Source organism: Schistocerca gregaria, chromosome 6 (genome assembly GCF_023897955.1).
Source record: "Schistocerca gregaria isolate iqSchGreg1 chromosome 6, iqSchGreg1.2, whole genome shotgun sequence".
Taxonomy (NCBI): Eukaryota; Metazoa; Arthropoda; class Insecta; order Orthoptera; family Acrididae; genus Schistocerca; species Schistocerca gregaria.
In genome coordinates, this window is record NC_064925.1 from 35972902 (window position 1) to 35990623 (window position 17722).

Consider the following 17722-nt stretch of genomic DNA (forward strand, 5'->3'; position numbering starts at 1 on the left):
AACTAATCAAAATATCCATACCCAATACAACAAATATACAAAAGAAAACAGGAGAAAAAATTGAAAAATACATCCAACTGGCTGAGGAAGTCAAGGATATGTGGCATCAGGATAAAGTTGACATTATACCAATTATACTATCAACTACAGGAGTCATACCACACAATATCCACCAGTACATCAATGCAATACAGCTACATCCAAACTTATATATACAACTACAGAAATCCGTAATTACTGATACATGTTCAATTACCCGAAAGTTCCTAAATGCAATATAACATATACCATACAGTTAAAAGGAAGTCACGCTTGATCAAGGTCCACGTCACTTTCCACTTTTGACCAGACATAACGTCTGAGATAAGAAAGAAATAATAATAATAATAATAACCTTACTCACAATGCTCAGCATCATAGTAACTTATCTATTTGAGCTCTACGTTTCACTCATTATGGAGGGATACTAGATCAGTTTTCCAAGCTAGCAGAGGGGTAGATGCAGACACGTAGGGAAACCAAACACCATCAGTATGCTCCTGATATCAGCTTACAGTGTGTGTAGTGTTACATCATAAAATAATGTGTGTGCAGTGTCTACAGTGAAAATAACTTCTTTGCAAAATAGTAGTGTACACCAAGGATAAAAAGCGAAGAATACGGTGGCACCATTAAACAGACTGCCCTTGTGTTCAGAAGGACGAAGGCTCCAACCTTCATCCAGCTATCCTGAGTTTATCTTATCTGGCAGGAATGTACAAAGACCCTAATCTCAGTTTTCTGTGGAATCCCCATATTACTTCAGGAAATGCCAGGATCTTTCCTACTATAATACCAAAACCAACAGCCTGTCTCATCCTTTTCAAACTGGACGTGCATGTAAGTAAGTGCCTGTAAATACAAATTAGATGTTTTCAATTGCTCTTAAACTGTAATACCACGACACATCCAGTGTTCTTATAAAGCTGATCCTGAGATGAATAAACTTACTGCAATGACACCTAAATGTCATCTGAGATGTAACTGTCAAATTAGGAGAGCTACATAATGAAAGCTAAGATCCATATAGGAGTAGGTAATACATTTACTCAGCAATACCTGTGACAACATGAGTACCTCTCGCTCCCCTCCAAGGGGCTGTTGATGGGAATGAGTGTATAAAGAGTTCAGGAGGATCACCTGTAGTACAGAGAAGATGAAGTGTAAGTGGTCTATCAGGACAACACCCCAAAGGCATTTTCATGATGATTGTGTCCCTCCTAGTGAAAGTAGAAAGTGCGCCAATACAGTTAAGAGCTCCAAGAGTTCCCATTTCCTGTGATGTCATTGTATCCTTCTGAGGGATAAGAACCAAAAAATAGGTAAATACTTTTTGGTAATATTTTATGAAAGTAGAAGGCAGGGCAAAATTTTAAAATCCCAAGACATGGGAAAATTACATGGTTGGTTGTTCAGCAATTGTGGTTTGTCAGACTTAGTGGTACCATCCTGGTAGACAGCCAGGACACTTAAGGATTACTGATGCCCATAAATACGGTGCATTTTACCCCATACTTGAGAAAAGGGTGTATAGGTCTGAATAGTGACAGTTACAAATCATTCCCAACAACACAGCAGACCTGGGCAGAGAATCTTTCGAAGGTGATAAGTGTATACCTCGATGGTCGTTGTTTACATTGCTAGAATGCCTGTCTGTAATTTTTAATGGCTATGGCTACTTCACGTTTCCACCAAAGTACAGATTTCTAGTGGTGGGGACTGAGGTGCTACTTACTTCTGCTACTTGTAATATCACAGTAGTGTTCCAATGGAGGATTACTTAACTTATCTTATGAGATATGATATCAGGATTTAAAGAAATGATGAAGTTACACCAAATGGCAATTTTTAAATTCCATAATGGAGACCACTCTGAGGTGGAGAAGGAACAATTCAAAAGTGGTCACTGTCACATAAAGCATCATGTGCTTTCCAATAAATAGATATGCGAAAGATGGAGCTACAAACTGATAAATCGATAGCTTGGGAGGTGCCATGTGCTGGGCTAAAATGAATGGGAGACGTGGAATTTAAAACAAAAACAGTAAATGAAAAAATAAAACCTGTTCCAGTAGATTGTTACCCTGAGGAAGGGTTGTGAAATTTAAATGAGGAAGAATGTACGTACTTTGAAAATCAAATCAGTGATCATCCATTACGTGTTGGCAGAACACTTAGAAGAGGGTTGGTTTTTTTGGGGGGAAGGAGACAAGACAGTGAGGTCATTGGTCTCATCGGATTAGGAAAGGATGGGGAAGAAAGTCGGTTGTGCCCTTTGAAAGGAACCATTCCGGAATTTGCCTGGAGCGATTTAGGGAAATCACGGAAAACCTAAACCACGATGGCCAGACGCGGGATTGAACCGTCATCCTCCTGAATGTGAGTCCAGTGTTTAACCACTGCGCCACCTCGCTCGGTACACACTTAGAGGATGTGACAAACCCACTAAACCGACAGCTTACATTACACTTGTCCATCCTCAGCTGGAATATTGCTGTGCGGTGTGGGATCCTTACCAGGTGGGATTGACGGAGGTCATCAAAAAAGTGCAAAGAAGGGCAGCTCATTTCGTGTCATTGTGCAATAGAGGTGAGAGTGTCACTGTTATGATACGTGAGTTGGGGAGGCAGTCACTGAAACAAAGGTGGTTTTCCTTTCGGCGAGATCTATTTATGAAATTGCAATCACCAACTTTCTCTTCCGAATGTGAAAATATTTTGTTGACACCCACCTACTTAAGGAGAAATGATCATCATAATAAAATAAGAGAAATAAGAGCTCAAACAGAAAGATTTAGGTGTTCCTTTTTCCAACGCGCCATTTGAGAGTGGAATAGTAGAGAAGTAGTATGAAAATGGTTCAATGAACCCTGTGCCAGGCCCTTAAGTGTGAATTGCAGAGTAACCACGTAGATGTAGATGTAGACCATGTAGATGTAGATTCCCCTTTGCATGCAGATAAACATTTGTATATGTACGACTAACACTTTCAGTGAAGTATCAAATGGTATCTGTTCACAAAAATTTGTCTTGTGAACCAAAGTAAAAATCCCACCCAATGTCCTTCCACGATCAATTCAAATTTTATAACAGACTGTGTAATGACTGAGACTAAGAGAGTAGTTTGTTGTGAATTGTTTTCCTCAGAGAGCTATCCAGTTGCAAGGCAAAGTGTCATTAGTTGTCTACGTATAGTGACCATGCAAAATAACCATTGCAGTTCCATGCATTGTGTGAATTTTCAGGAGCAAGTGACAGTGGTGAAAATATATATTACATTTCAATGTGAACAAATATTACCTGTCTGAAGGATTCTTCTCAGTCTGCACAATTTATTTTAGCTGCTCACATGCAAGGATCTTGTGCCATTAGGGTTAACAGATATGTCTGTTCCTTTCTTTTTTTATTCCTTATTTCTCACTGTATTATGAGGTCTTAGTTCTAATAGGATACTAATGGGTTTCTGATACTGAAGATAAATGGGCTATCCAATGGCCAACTATTGTGCCTCCTTGATCAACTGAGCGTAGTTGGGATGTGGGCAGTTGGTAGTTTGTAAGATGTGCGAGGGTGCGTAGTGGCATGAAAGAGGGGAAAAGGGGGGGGGGGGGGGGGGAGGGGGGACAGCCTTCCTCAAGAGAGATCACCTTGTATAAAAATGTTCAACATTCTACTAGCGAACATTGTGACATGTATGCTTCCCCAACCAGTAGATAATTAAACAATTACAGGACTAACAAGGAATAAACAGATACATTTGATCTAGACACATGGTCATTACATATTATGATCCACATGCTTGTATGTGTAACCATGTGTCACTCAGTGTTTTGATACAACACGAAAATATCTTTTGTATCCCTCTAGCCTTATATGTCAACATGACACTCTGGATACATAATTTTTGGTGAATTATTAATTACCAACAGTGAACAATAAACTGAGTGTTATGTGATGTCAGAGTGACTTTGTGAATAATGATGGAAAGACTCTTCATGTACAGATATTACTCACTCAAGTGTCATTCCAAGGATCTATGTTGGGCAGTGATTCCCCTACAAGAAGTGGCAACATAACCTCATGCCATGTCTACTGCAACACGAGCAACACCTGGGATCTAAGTGAATGACCACAGGAGTACATTTCCAGTAGCTCATCAAACAGCTAGACATCACTGCTTCATATCAACAGAGTATGAGATGTGATGACACAACCACAAAGACAGGAACCTGTGTTTCCCCATTCTTTTAGTAGGAGTCTGTGCCAACTTGTTAGTGCACTTCAAAATTTCAACTGAAGCTTCTGTATTATTATTACATAAGTTTACATTTGTCATTGTGACAAACATCCAGTATGTTTCTTAGCAGCCGGTAATGGTGTTGAACTGACAATGATGCCGTTGTCTTAAGTATTTTAGCCTTAGCCAGGTGACAGATTACATAGGGAATTTGTGCAAAGATTTTGACAAAGGCGATTGGGTTATTGTAGTAGGTGGAACAGGGAACAGCCTAGCTAATGACAGAAATTACGGCACTAGCAGAGACAAGGATGAAATAGGAGTACCGACTACATGCAAATGTGAGTTTTGATGTGGTCTTGGAGCGACATGACCAGTCCTGGGTAAACACTGCTGTGAGCTGTGTGAACACTGTGTCGAATATGCTGCTGCAGACTGAAGTGAAATCTCATAAAAGTGCAGTGCATGTTGTAACAACAGGGAGATGAGAATATATTAGACATAGCATAACCTGAAAAGGAGAAATATAAGTTGGCTGATGTTCCTGCAGAATATGAATGAGGGCCACCATCACACGAACAAGATCTCTGTCGTTACTGGTGTCAGAGGGTCACTTTTTTTAGGCTAGACTTAGGATTCAGGCAGCCTGTTTTGAAATAAGTCAGAATTACAGAACAGCCTCAAAACACACTTAACAATGTACAAATGTGTAAGGTTAATTTCATCAGTATTTTAAAGGATTGAGTAATACAGTAAAAGAACTTGTCTCTTTGGAAAATTTAGAGAACTCTGAAAAGATAAGACATCCCATGCCTATCTGAGCATCACATAACCATATGATTACATATGTTCCACATAAAAGATTACACTCGAGCATATCACTGATGTAGAACTAATACAGGCAAAGGAGGAGTTGTTACATAATACTGTATATTAAGACAGAAAAAAAGTTCAAAAACATTTAGACAAGTAGATCTTGTAGTGATCAGCACAAAGAAGTGTGTGCTTGTGAATTAATACTGAAAAATTGCTCACACTTAATTGTAACTGTACATAGGTCCCCACTGCAAAATTTTGAACTGTTTATGAGGCATTTTGATTGCTTGCTATGGTATCTGTCAGACAGCTGCAAGCAGTTAAAAGTCTGTAGTGGCTCATGTAGATCTTCTAAAGGATTCTGATATGAACAATGATCTGTAAACCTTTTTGGATCCTGCTGTTTTACCTCAGTAATTAATTTTCCAACATGGATGGATAAAGACAGCATGACCGTAAGTGATAATGTTTTCTTTGTTGCAGCTCAAAGCAAGAAAATAACTGTTTACCCAGTAACAAATGCTTCCTCTGACCATGACACACACTTAGGATAAAAAAGATAGTGCCATTTTTTAAATGACAGTATACAAGAGATGGCATGGGAAGAAAATTCATAATGAACCAAATGCTAACATTAAATTTAATCTATCCCATGGTAAATTCATATCATTATTTTAAAACAGTTTTCTGCATAACCTAATCAGAAAGGATTTTAAACAGCCATGGATCATTGGAGAAAAGAAAAAGGGAAATATATCTGTTGGCAAGAACAAATAGTGGTGCTACAGCAGTTGCACACTACAAAACCTACTCAAAATTACAAAGAAAATTAGTAAAAACTTAAACACCATGTATGTAATACAAGAAATCAGTAATTCCAACAACAGACATAAGGCTACATGGAATGTAGTGAAATGAGATCCAGAACAATCAGCCACAGAATAGGATAGCACCACTATTCAACTTATGGGGGAATATAAGTGATGAGTAACAGGTAGCAATATTTTAATAATCATTTCTTAAATATGGTAGAAAGTATGTGGATGAACAGTTAAAGAGAAAAATCACAACAGTGTGTTGAGGAAGCAACTCTCATAAAATTTGGTCATATTCTTCATAACTTCTGCTTCTGAAGTTAAGAAAATTATATATTCTCTCAAAAATAGAAGCACATCTGGATTTGATAGTGTTTCCAATAGAGTACTAAATATTTATTTCCATTTTGGAACCCTATCTTATCTGAAATATATAATGAATGACTAACTCATGGCATTTTTCCAAAGAGACTGAAATATGCTGTTCTTAAACCCCTCTATAAGCTAAGTGATAGGAGAGAAGTTAATAACTACCAATCTGTTTCACTACTGATATCATTTTACAAAATTTATTCTAAATGTATTCTAAAACAATACCTGACCTGAGCAACAATAATGTTGTTGTTGTTGTTGTTGTTGTTGTGGTCTTCAGTCCTGAAACTGGTTTGATGCAGCTCTCCATGCTACTCTATCCTGTGCAAGCTTCTTCATTTCCCAGTACCTACCGCAACCTACATCCTTCTGAATCTGCTTGGTGTATTCATCTCTTGGTCTCCCTCTACGATTTTTACCCTCCACACTGCCCTCCAATACTAAATTGGTGATCCCTTGATGCCTCAGAACATGTCCTACCAACCAATCCCTTCTTCTTGTCAAGTTGTGCCACAAACTTCTCTTCTCCCCAATCCTATTCAATACTTCCTCATTAGTTATGTGATCTACCCATCTAATCTTCAGCATTCTTCTGTAGCACCACATTTCGAAAGCTTCTATTCTCTTCTTGTCCAAACTATTTATCGTCCATGTTTCACTTCCATACATGGCTACACTCCATACAAATACTTTTAGAAAAGACTTCCTGACACTTAAATCTATACTCAATGTTAACAAATTTCTCTTCTTCAGAAATGCTTTCCTTGCCATTGCCAGTCTACAGTTTATATCCTCTCTACTTCGAACATCATCAGTTATTTTGCTCCCCAAATAGCAAAACTCCTTTACTACTTTAATTGTCTCATTTCCTAATCTAATTCCCTCAGCACCACACAACTTAATTCGACTACATTCCATTATCCTCGTTTTGCTTTTGTTGATGTTCATCTTATATCCTCCTTTCAAGATCTTCCGAAAATCACAGTCTGGATTTCAGAATTGTTCTACTGAGAATGCCGTTTATATGAAGTTTTACATGCGTTAAATTACAAAACTGCACCAGCTGGTGATTGCTGTCACCTCTCTAAGGCATTTGACAGTGTGAGTCACAATATTCTCCTACATAAATTTAATTTTTATGTGATTGATGTTATAATAATGAATAATAATGAATAATATCACAATTAACCAAAAGAATTCAGAAATTTGTTCTTAATAGTTTAAGCAATGTAGTCTGAGGACATTATTCTGACTGGGCAGACATCATATGTGGGATTCCCAAAGCGTCAATCTTAGCTCCACTATTGTTCCTCAGATGTATAAATGATATTTTATGTAATACACAACAACCAGGATTAGTTATTTTTGCAGATTAAACTAATATTATAATCAATCTGAGCATGAATACAGCAACAGATATGGTAAATGATGTTCTTAAAAGCATCATTGACAAGGACACAACAGATTCAGTTCAGCAAATCTAGAGGTATTAAACTAATTTTAAGTGAAACACAGGTTGACAAAATAACAAATGATAGTTTTTGGTGTCCATATTGATGAGAATTTGGATTGTAAAAAGCACAGTTTAGAGCTCCAAAAAGAACTTAGTTCAGCTACATTTGCACTTAGAATCATTGCAAATCTTGGTGAGATACACGTCAATAAGCTGAAATATTTTGCATATTTTCTTTCAGTATCATAAGGAGTAAAGTTCTATGGTAACTCATATTTAAGAAGAAAGTCTTCATTGCTTCAAAAGGTGCTGTAAGGATATTATGGGGTGCTCACCCATGACCATCTTGCAGACATCTGTTTAAGGAGTTCGGCAATCTGACTACTGCTTTACGGCATATTTATTCCCTCACAAAGCTTGCTGTAAATAATCTATTGCCATTAAAAAGGAATTGTTCTGAGAAATAGTGAGCTGGTAGTCTTTTGTGGAGTATATAGTGTGTTGACGATATTTGACAAGTTACATGACAATATTTGACATGTAACGAGTGTGTGTCACTTCCCAGATATGCCTTAGGGAGGAATTCAAAGTGTCAGTGTGCAATAGTATGCTCACAATTCCTTTGGTGTTGAAGTATTGAGTTGTTCTGTGAGACATACTGAGTCAACATGATTTTAACACTATTGGGTGTGAGTTTTGATCTGAAGTATAGTTAATTTTGGAACACATAATTACAGTGAAGAATAAAGGGGATATTTAGTGATAATGCCTCCAGTTGAGAGCCATCACCTTCCATTTTGCCTTGTAGTTAATGTTGGGGATGTCCACTTTTTCTTTTTTCTTACACAAACTGAATTTAAACTGTAGAATGCAACTTTCTTTACATCTACTGTCTCACTGAGATCACCAGTTCAATTCTTTCTGTTACAGACTATAGTATTTATTTTTGTTAACCAGTACACATTTATATTAGGAAGAACACTGGAAAATTTTCTACTTCATACCTTTGATAAACAGGATTTGATATGTGGGGAGAGTCCTGACCCATGATATTGTGCTCACTTTCATTCCTGTGATGCCCACCTCCCGCTATACTGGAGGCACGCGCTGTTGTGGCAGCATCAGAACTTACAGGACTCTGCTGGCCTGTAAGTGTTATAAACATGAATCATTTCTTTACCATTCTTTCTCTGAAACTGAATAACTTTACAACATATGCAATGGATACACATAAATAACTTGGAATCAGAGCTAGTGGCCAACCAGCATTTACTTCCAGCAGAGCCAATAGACACATTTAAAAGTGACAAACTAATTCTACCTTTAGGAACTATCAGTTTCATTGGTTAGAAATTAGAGGAAAAACCCCAGCATGGGAGGACTCCATCTGCAGTGGCAATAAGCAGGAACTGCATCACACCCTCACAATGTGCTGCGGTCTGACTGACCTGCCATTCCTTTCTAACCCATGAAACTGATAGTTCTGAAAGCTAGGACTAGTTTTTCTCTTTTAAATGCATTTGTAGCCACTGGCCAGCAATTCTGTAAGTTTACAGTTTTCTGTTTCTTAAGTGAATTTCCCATTTGATACAAACATAAAGTAATTGGTAGGACATACCTATGCTGTCACCATTTTCTTTTGTTATGTAGCTCACATTGTCTAAACTGAAAGCATGATTTTTACTGCTAAAGTCCAGTTGTAGATCATTGTAACTGTCGCTGTCATCCAGTGGGACACTCATCTGCAGAACCTGAAATGTGAAAAGTGTGTGTTGTACAATGCTGATGTGAGACCTGCATTTTGTTTCCCAGTGAAAGGTCCAGAACCATCAGAATACACAAAACTGAAGCTTTCATCTGTGATGTATACAGCTGTGGCACATCAACTTAATTGTTAGTAGTTAAGGCCCTACCTATCATTAACTGTTAAGTCAATGAGCCACAGCTGTGTACCCTCTTATTGTTATTTGTGAATAACTGTGTAATGTAGATTAAAAAACAAATAAAACTGACATTATGTCAACAGTGAATTTGTTGCAACAAACATTGGAGAACTACCACACTACTTATAAAATACCATTTATTCAAAATCTACACAATCTTACATTACTAGCATCAGTTTGTCTCAAACAGCAATAATTCTGATTTGGTAAAAAGATCAATTGAGAAATAATTCACCCTTAATATAGACTAACAGAGCCTGAAGAACTTATTATTTATCACCTGCTTCTAGTCTGTCACCAAGTTTCCTAGCGAAAATGAACATTGTACATATATTTAAGAATATCATTTAATGGCATGGAACATCTGACTTTTAAGCAAGGTAATACAATCAATGTATGTTTTTATATTCCTCTTTAAACTTATCATTTTTACTATAATGGCATGTGAATTACTTTACGTAGTACACAGTAATGAGCAGCTGAGTCAGCGGTGCCTGCTTTGTTGGAGCAGAGCATTTCTACCGCAATAGAAAATGGAGTAGTTTGATTTGTTATTTTATTCACACATTGCCAGTTCTTGTACTGGCTCTCAGTATTAGATTCAAATACATGATAAGAGAGACACACACAACACCAGCATACCTAACGGAACCAAATTATGGGACTCCATGTTTCGGAAGATTGTGCGGGCACTGGGCTATTCACACATCACCATGTCAAGGATGTATTGAAACTACCTCGATGGGGAAGAAACCTCTGCAGCCAGAATCAACTGCCCCAATGATAAGCATCACCATTAACTATAGAAGATTCTTACTGTTGACAGACAGAGCATAATATAGAAAATAATTTTATCGATTCAATAGAATACAACAACAACTATCTAGACCCTCTTCTTTGTTACTGATTACAGAAGATACAGCCTCAAATGTGTATGATTAATCCATGTGAACCTTTGTCAGCTGCATATCACAGGATGCAGATGTCAGTATGGGCAAAGAAGCATTGTTGGGGGATTTTTTATGCTTGTAAGTAGGTCACCTGTTCCAATGGGTACCTAGGACACCCTATGTAAAGGAATAGGTAGCCCCTGTCTATTTGTTCAGTAAATGGCTGCGTGCTTTGGACACAGGTGATGACATGTTTGTAACAATGTTCCACTGTAGCAAACAATGGAAAATCCAGGATGGAATGCAACAATACAAGAGAAGGAAAGTTGCTACTCACCATATAGCGGAGATGCCGAGTCGTGATAGGCACAATAAAAAGATTCACACAATTTCCTGCAATACATCCTATATTCCCGTAACCCTCATGGTCTCAACCTTCGTTAGTTACTGTCCTCACCCATCCAGCCCCCCCCCCCCCCCCCCTCCATTCCCATTCCAGCACTACACAGTTGTCATTTCACTGCCACACCCAGTCTTTTAATTTATTTTTATTTCTCTCTTTTCCTCTACTTACCCTCTCCTCCCTTTGCACCTTCTCTCCTGTCCTCCATCTAAACTGCAACACTTCACTGTCTGCCACTCTCACCATACTATCCCTCCCCCTCCCCACCCCAGCCACCCCCTTATCCTCACCCAGTCGCCACTCCCATCATGCACTGGTGCTGCGGCTCGCAGTGTAGTTTCAGCTCTCTGAGACTGCAGATGTGTGTGTGCATGTTTGTATGTGTGTCTACTACTGTCAAAGTCCTTAACGGCCGAGAGCTATGATTGTGTGAACCTTTTTATTGTGCCTATCGCGACTCAGCATCTCCGCTATATGGTGAGTAGCAACTTTCGTTCTCAGTATTGTTACATTCAACTGTACCAAGGATTTCAAATTGAGCTGTGAAGTACACCAGTGTTTTGCAGCTGGTACGTCTGGCACCTAGTAATGACATCACATTCACCATTCCACTGCTGCGCTCACAACTTATCCTGTTTTCTTCTATCTGATCTTTCATGCTGCATTACACTACAGTTGCAAAACACTATATACAGGCTCCTATTTAACAAAACAAAAGAAAAATCCACATGCCCTTCAGCCTTTCTTCACAGTTCGACACACACACACACACACACACACACACACACACACACACACACACACACACACAGCCCAAGTTGGATTTGCTATAATTTAATAAGTCCTATCATTTACAACTCATGAGCTATATTTAGTTTTCTATACATTTAGTGAATATTTCTGTATATTGATTGAAAGACTTAAGTATTACACAAACCTGAGTTTCATATTCCTTAAGATTTGGTTCAACAAACACTGGATCATATCTCGGCACAACATACATTCTTTGCATTCTTTCTTTATAAGCTTTGTACCTGTAGAGCAGAAAAAAGTATTGTTTACAGGAACCATAATAGTGAATTTGTTGGTATCATACATTACTAGCACTGCACTTATGTAATATATCATTTCACAAAGCTTTCAGAGTACATTAATTTATAGCCCATATTGTTGACTCATGTCTTCGGTTTTTTCTTTATCCTTATAAAAAAATTACAAATTGCTTTGAGTTGGTACATACCCCAACCATGAGATGCATACGTATATTGTTCCAGTTCAGCTTCATATTTCTATTTGCTATTCTTGAATGATTGTTTCCTTTACTCTTATAAAAAAAAATAACAAACTGCTTTGCATTGGTACATACCTTGACCATGAGATACATATGTATATTATTCCAGCTGAGCCAAGTATGAAGATTATACAAGCGATTATTATGAGAGCATATGGGAAAACATCCCACGAAACAGCTGAACCCTTCTGAAGTTTCATGACCATTAATGGACCATGTATCCCACTGGTTGTGGCTTGAAGAGTACTACCAATATCTCTCGTAATACTTGATTTCACAGCAGCATCCATTATTGACCTAAAAAAAATTCAAAAACTGTCACTTACATCAAGGATGAAAACCAAACAAAAATTATTTTGTAATTCAAACAACTATAGCAAGAAAAATAATCCTGGAAAATGCCATGTTTGGTAGGAAAGCTAGATGCAAGTGGTCAGCAGTTATACTGAGATTGCCTATGGCTTTTACGGCACACTCAAGGAGTCTCCCTGAATTGGTGGTGACATGAATCACAAAGTGATTGGGAAAATCACATGACACATTCTGAATAATCTTAATACCACTGTTATCAAATTGGCAGATTCTTCTGCTAACACTAACAGGACAGTGAAATAATGTGATGAACTCGGGAACAAAGAAGTGAAGATGGTTATCCACCACATTACCACAACGAGCCTATTCACACTTCCACAGAATGTTTCAGCAAGCATTGTGCTGAAAGAGAATGTAGCTCACTACAACCTTCACCCTCCTGAATGGTTGGGTTCATCGTCGGTGAACCTGTTTTCTGGGAGTTAGACACTTTGTGGTATATATCTAGCAGCGTGTGGGTCTAATAGTTTCTTACAAAAATGTCAAAGTAAGATTTTGGTAACAAAGCTTCAAGCAAAAAAGCATTTTAAAAATGATCGAACTTCGAATGCAATGACGATTATTGGGAACAGTGATCAATTGGCATCACAGGTATCTCATGCTGCCAGACAATAAGAGTCTACTGAAACAACTTACTCCAACATTTTGTAACTTAGTTAAGGCGCTATACAAATTTTTATCATATAATTTTTTTACCATATTCAATGCAGCCAGGTGATGTCACTGACAACTACTGATATTGTTATAGGAGCCCAATTGCCATTTTCCAGGCATAACTGCAGCAATTAAGTGCTGTGCAAGGGAATTTAAAACCTTGGTTTGCACATAAACTCTGGAAAGGTAAAAAACACACACACACATGCAGAGACGGACGGAGAGAGAGAGAGAGAGAGAGAGAGAGAGAGAGAGAGAAACATACATACACACACACACACACACACACACACACACAAACACACACACAAACACTACCAAAGATGATGTCTCTGCAAACTAAAGTTTTAAATTTGTTTGCATAGGGCTTTTTTGCTGCTGTTATGCCTCGAAAATGGCAGGAAGTGCTCCTGTCGAAATATCAGCAGTTGTTGATGATATTATTCGGCTGCAGTCCTGTAAGTTATTTGGATATTCTACACAAGCGGAAACTTGTGTCTCATCTTTTAACACTGGCTCGGGTAGGGGGGGTTTCTCATATGAGAAAATACACAGGTATATATAAGCTAAAGTACCTGTTACTGTTTGAGAGATAACAGAACCAAATTTTATACATGTTGTCTTTATGTTATTGGCTATAATCTGGATTATTTTTTAAAAATCTTTTGTCAAATAAGTTGATCAGGACATTTCTGGATACTTTTAGGCACACACTATTATTTGAGAAATATTTTCTCAAATGTTACTTTATTTATAACTTTTAAAATGTGGTAGGTTTTTCTTAGTAATTAGATAAGCAATTCTGTTCCCTAGTTTTTTTAATGTCAGTCATTGTACTCGTACAACAATTTTTAAATTTATTTCTATGATAGATAACTATTTTTAGTTCACACAAATACAAATAAATTTGAGAGTAATGCACTCTGAAAAATTTTGTATCAAAGGAACTAATGATGAACTATTTTCAAAGTCTGTAGCAAGTTTCACCTTTTTATCTGCAATGGTTATGCAGAAAATGAAGGTTGGAGGAAATGCAGAAAAAAAATTTATTAGCATTTATGCCAGAAATAAGCACCATAATGTTGGCCATTACCAAACATTTGTTCCCTTTGGCCTTGTGTAGCTCTTTTCTTCTGGTCTGATCCTTGTGGCATGCCCTTTTTGCAATATCCCTCACTAACATTTCAGAGCTAGCAATATGCACCTCATCAGTCTTCTTCTGTAGGTTTTCAGTGAAGCAACCTGCATAAAATCCTAGCCTCATACAGGTCTGGATTCTTCAAATGTTACCACCACTGAACACCAGACAAGCATCATAAGAGGAAATTTTGCCAACAGTAGTTTAGCAAACTGTTATCTTTGCATGTATCTTCCAAATGTGGTCATTAAAGCTTTTATTTGGGTATTGTATTCCATCATGGGTGCATTTCTTTAATAAAATGTAATTAATCACACCATAAATGGGCTCAAAGTCTTCTGTACTCTATTGATGCCATCTCTGATGGTAGGAAATAATAAAATTTCACAAACAAGGACAGAGTTGTGTAGAAAAGGAGGCAAGTCACTGCACACTCATTGAAACTACAGGGTTTTTACATCATTTGTAGAATGAATTAAATTGTGAAAGTTGAAGTCAGTATTTCCACCATGCTACAGAACTACCTTGTTGATAAAAAAATTCAACATTTTTTATCTATATTACATACATCCTCCCTCAAAGGGATCAAAACTTTGATTATTGCTGGTTATGGCCATGGTACTGAAGACAAACAATTTAAACAGCTGAAAAGTATTTGCTCTTATTCTGACACAAATAATGTTAACACTCAATGATATTTCGGTAGGTCAGCCAGTTGTCATTTTCTACTGTGCATAGATGAAATATTGTATGTGGTGGGAAATGATGACTGGCTAAATAGCTGACAATATCATTGAGTATCCTGTATCCTGTATGCAAGGATAATTTCAAGATTCACAATATTGGTAGCTTTATTTTGATTATGCATAATGTTTACATGTCACTTTCTAACCCTCTTATGTTAAGTACCACTAGTTTGTAAATATTATCAGTCAGTAGTTTTAAAAAAAATAGATTAAAAAAAAAAAAAAAAAGCAGAATAGCCGACCACGACCAACCAAATCAACAGGAAATGGGAAATTGGTCTTTCGCTCACTCTAAGTAATTAAGAAATACAAGGATGATATTACTTGAAAATACTGGAGATAAAACAAAATGGATGTCAGCTAAAATACCCAGTTACTGACAAAAGATAGAATAACAGCTTCTGAGACTTTTAAAAGCTTTTTAACTTCAAGTATTGATTGTTACAAGTTTCTTCTTCAACGAAACATAGAAAGGGAAAAGTATGGAGATATTTTCCAAACTTGGTGAAAGCATAATGGTGGACTTGCAGGGATCAGCAACATCAAACATGCGGTTACTGATTTTGAGAAGAAGTACTTTGATTCATGATATTACAATCTATGGCCAGAGTGGTATGAACGCTCATTTTGTGTGCTCACTTGTGTAAATGTATCTTGTTAACAGAAATAAAGTGCTTCATTTCTATGTTTGGTTGTGTGCTGATGATCTCTAGCCAACGATTCATCATAGGACTAGAAATTGCCACACTGGTGACCCCTGACGCCTTCCATTCGATTGTGTTTTTGTGTGATTCTTTTACCCCTTTGTGACTAAACTTACACAATGTATCAGCTACAGTTTTGTGATTCAGACTCTGACATGGGAGCACAGATAGTCCTTTCTGATAGCGACACTCCTACCACACAGCCTGACTCACATGCTCCTACCAGCTTGCACTGACCACTAATGTGAACTTCACCCTCTCCAGCTCACAGCCACCTTGGCAGGAACTGCATACAGGACAACATTGCCAACAACATTCCAACTTTTCATGACCAAGTTCACATCATCCATGACAACCACCTTGTGTGCCACCTGTGGACAGAGTATCACCCCTCCCCACGCACGCACACACACAAATCTCAGGCAACACACCAGTTGCTGCATCCACCCAGCCATCGCCATGCTGACACTGTCACTCACCTCTCCCTCTGACATTGCAACAGATGCCAGTCAGATGTTTTCCTAAACCATTTCACCTGCAGAAGGAGAATTCAACAATGCGGTTCACCTCAGTCGATAACCTGTCTGACATTCGTGCAATTCTGTGCGACGACGCGTGTTTCATATTTGTTAGCCACTTAGATGACAAATCGGACCTTTTCAGTGACCTGCAGCTGAATCCGCCAGCTCAACATAAATATGGTACTGCTCAGTCCCACAGTATTGAACACCTGTCACAATTGTATGCCAAAGCAATTTGTAACAGCACTCATTATGTACAGCTGCTGGATTGAACCCCATCTCAACTGTAACACCACCTCCACCCCAAGTCAACCTGAGCAGATCCCTGATGTCACACTGTGGACCCTACAGCTGGTTAAATTGCTGTTTGACATTCAAGTATATCTCTTGTCTCACAAGTCTATTAAGAAACTGTGTCTTGCTGACTGTGCAGACATCACCAGCTCCTTCCCTCTCGCAGCTCCCCTACAGATACAAATGGTTGGCAACACTTCTCCTTCCTCCTGCTCCAATCCAGATGCTTCGCCACCCTGCGGGTAGCAGTTGCATGCACGGCACGTGCTCCCGGCAGCTACGTTCAGCGCCACCTGGTGGTCAAGTTCCAGGACTACCTGCACCACCGGCACCTGCCCCCCAATCTCCTCTGATAGCTGAGTGAGCACACAGTGCACCCAGCAGCTCGGGTGACACAAACACAAGCAGACACGGCATCCTGTGTACCCGTTATGTCGGTACCACGAAACTTTCGGCGACTCTGCACGGTGTCGTCATCCACTGTGTGCTTACTCGAACTCGGGCAATGAGTCCATCTGGGTGCCACAACTGGCAGTGACACTGTAGGGTGTCACCCCCCTACTCAGTTAACGTACGTGCTGCATCCTCCCATGGGCAGGCTCTACGTTTTTGATCCCACCGGCACCCTCTACTACCGCACATCCTCCACAGTTCTCTGCATATCCATGGAAGTGGGAGGGGAGGCCTGTGTGGCCACAACCAACACTGAACACGTGGTGATTGACTTTGAGAACAACTACTTTTATTCATGACATTTTGATCTTTGACCCAGTCAGGAATGAACACCAATAGTCTGCATTCGCTTGTATTGCTGTATGTTTTTAATAGTAATAAAGCACTTCATTTCTGCATACAGTTACGTGTTGGTGATCTCCTCTGTCCAATGATGCACAGTGGGAATAGAAATTGCCACACATTTTTCATCAAGTGAGATGCGATGGAACTCTACAGTGAAATGCTACTCAAACTTATAAAAAGATTAAAATTTTAAATTCCTGATATAAGCCTGTTTTCCAGCAATTGTAGTGTTTTTCT

At 38.5% G+C, this 17722-nt stretch overlaps 1 protein-coding gene across 1 annotated transcript in view; it reads right to left on the reverse strand.

The window, feature by feature from the left end:
• LOC126279125 (cadherin-99C) overlaps nucleotides 1-17722 on the reverse strand; it is a 637420-nt gene that overhangs the window by 12398 nt on the left and 607300 nt on the right. The window contains exons 25-28 of the mRNA XM_049979608.1: nucleotides 12334-12555; nucleotides 11905-12001; nucleotides 9350-9482; nucleotides 8736-8877 (exon numbers count right to left, since the gene is read on the reverse strand). Coding sequence (XP_049835565.1) covers nucleotides 8736-8877; nucleotides 9350-9482; nucleotides 11905-12001; nucleotides 12334-12555 — 594 coding nt within the window. The remainder of the gene's footprint in view (nucleotides 1-8735; nucleotides 8878-9349; nucleotides 9483-11904; nucleotides 12002-12333; nucleotides 12556-17722) is intronic.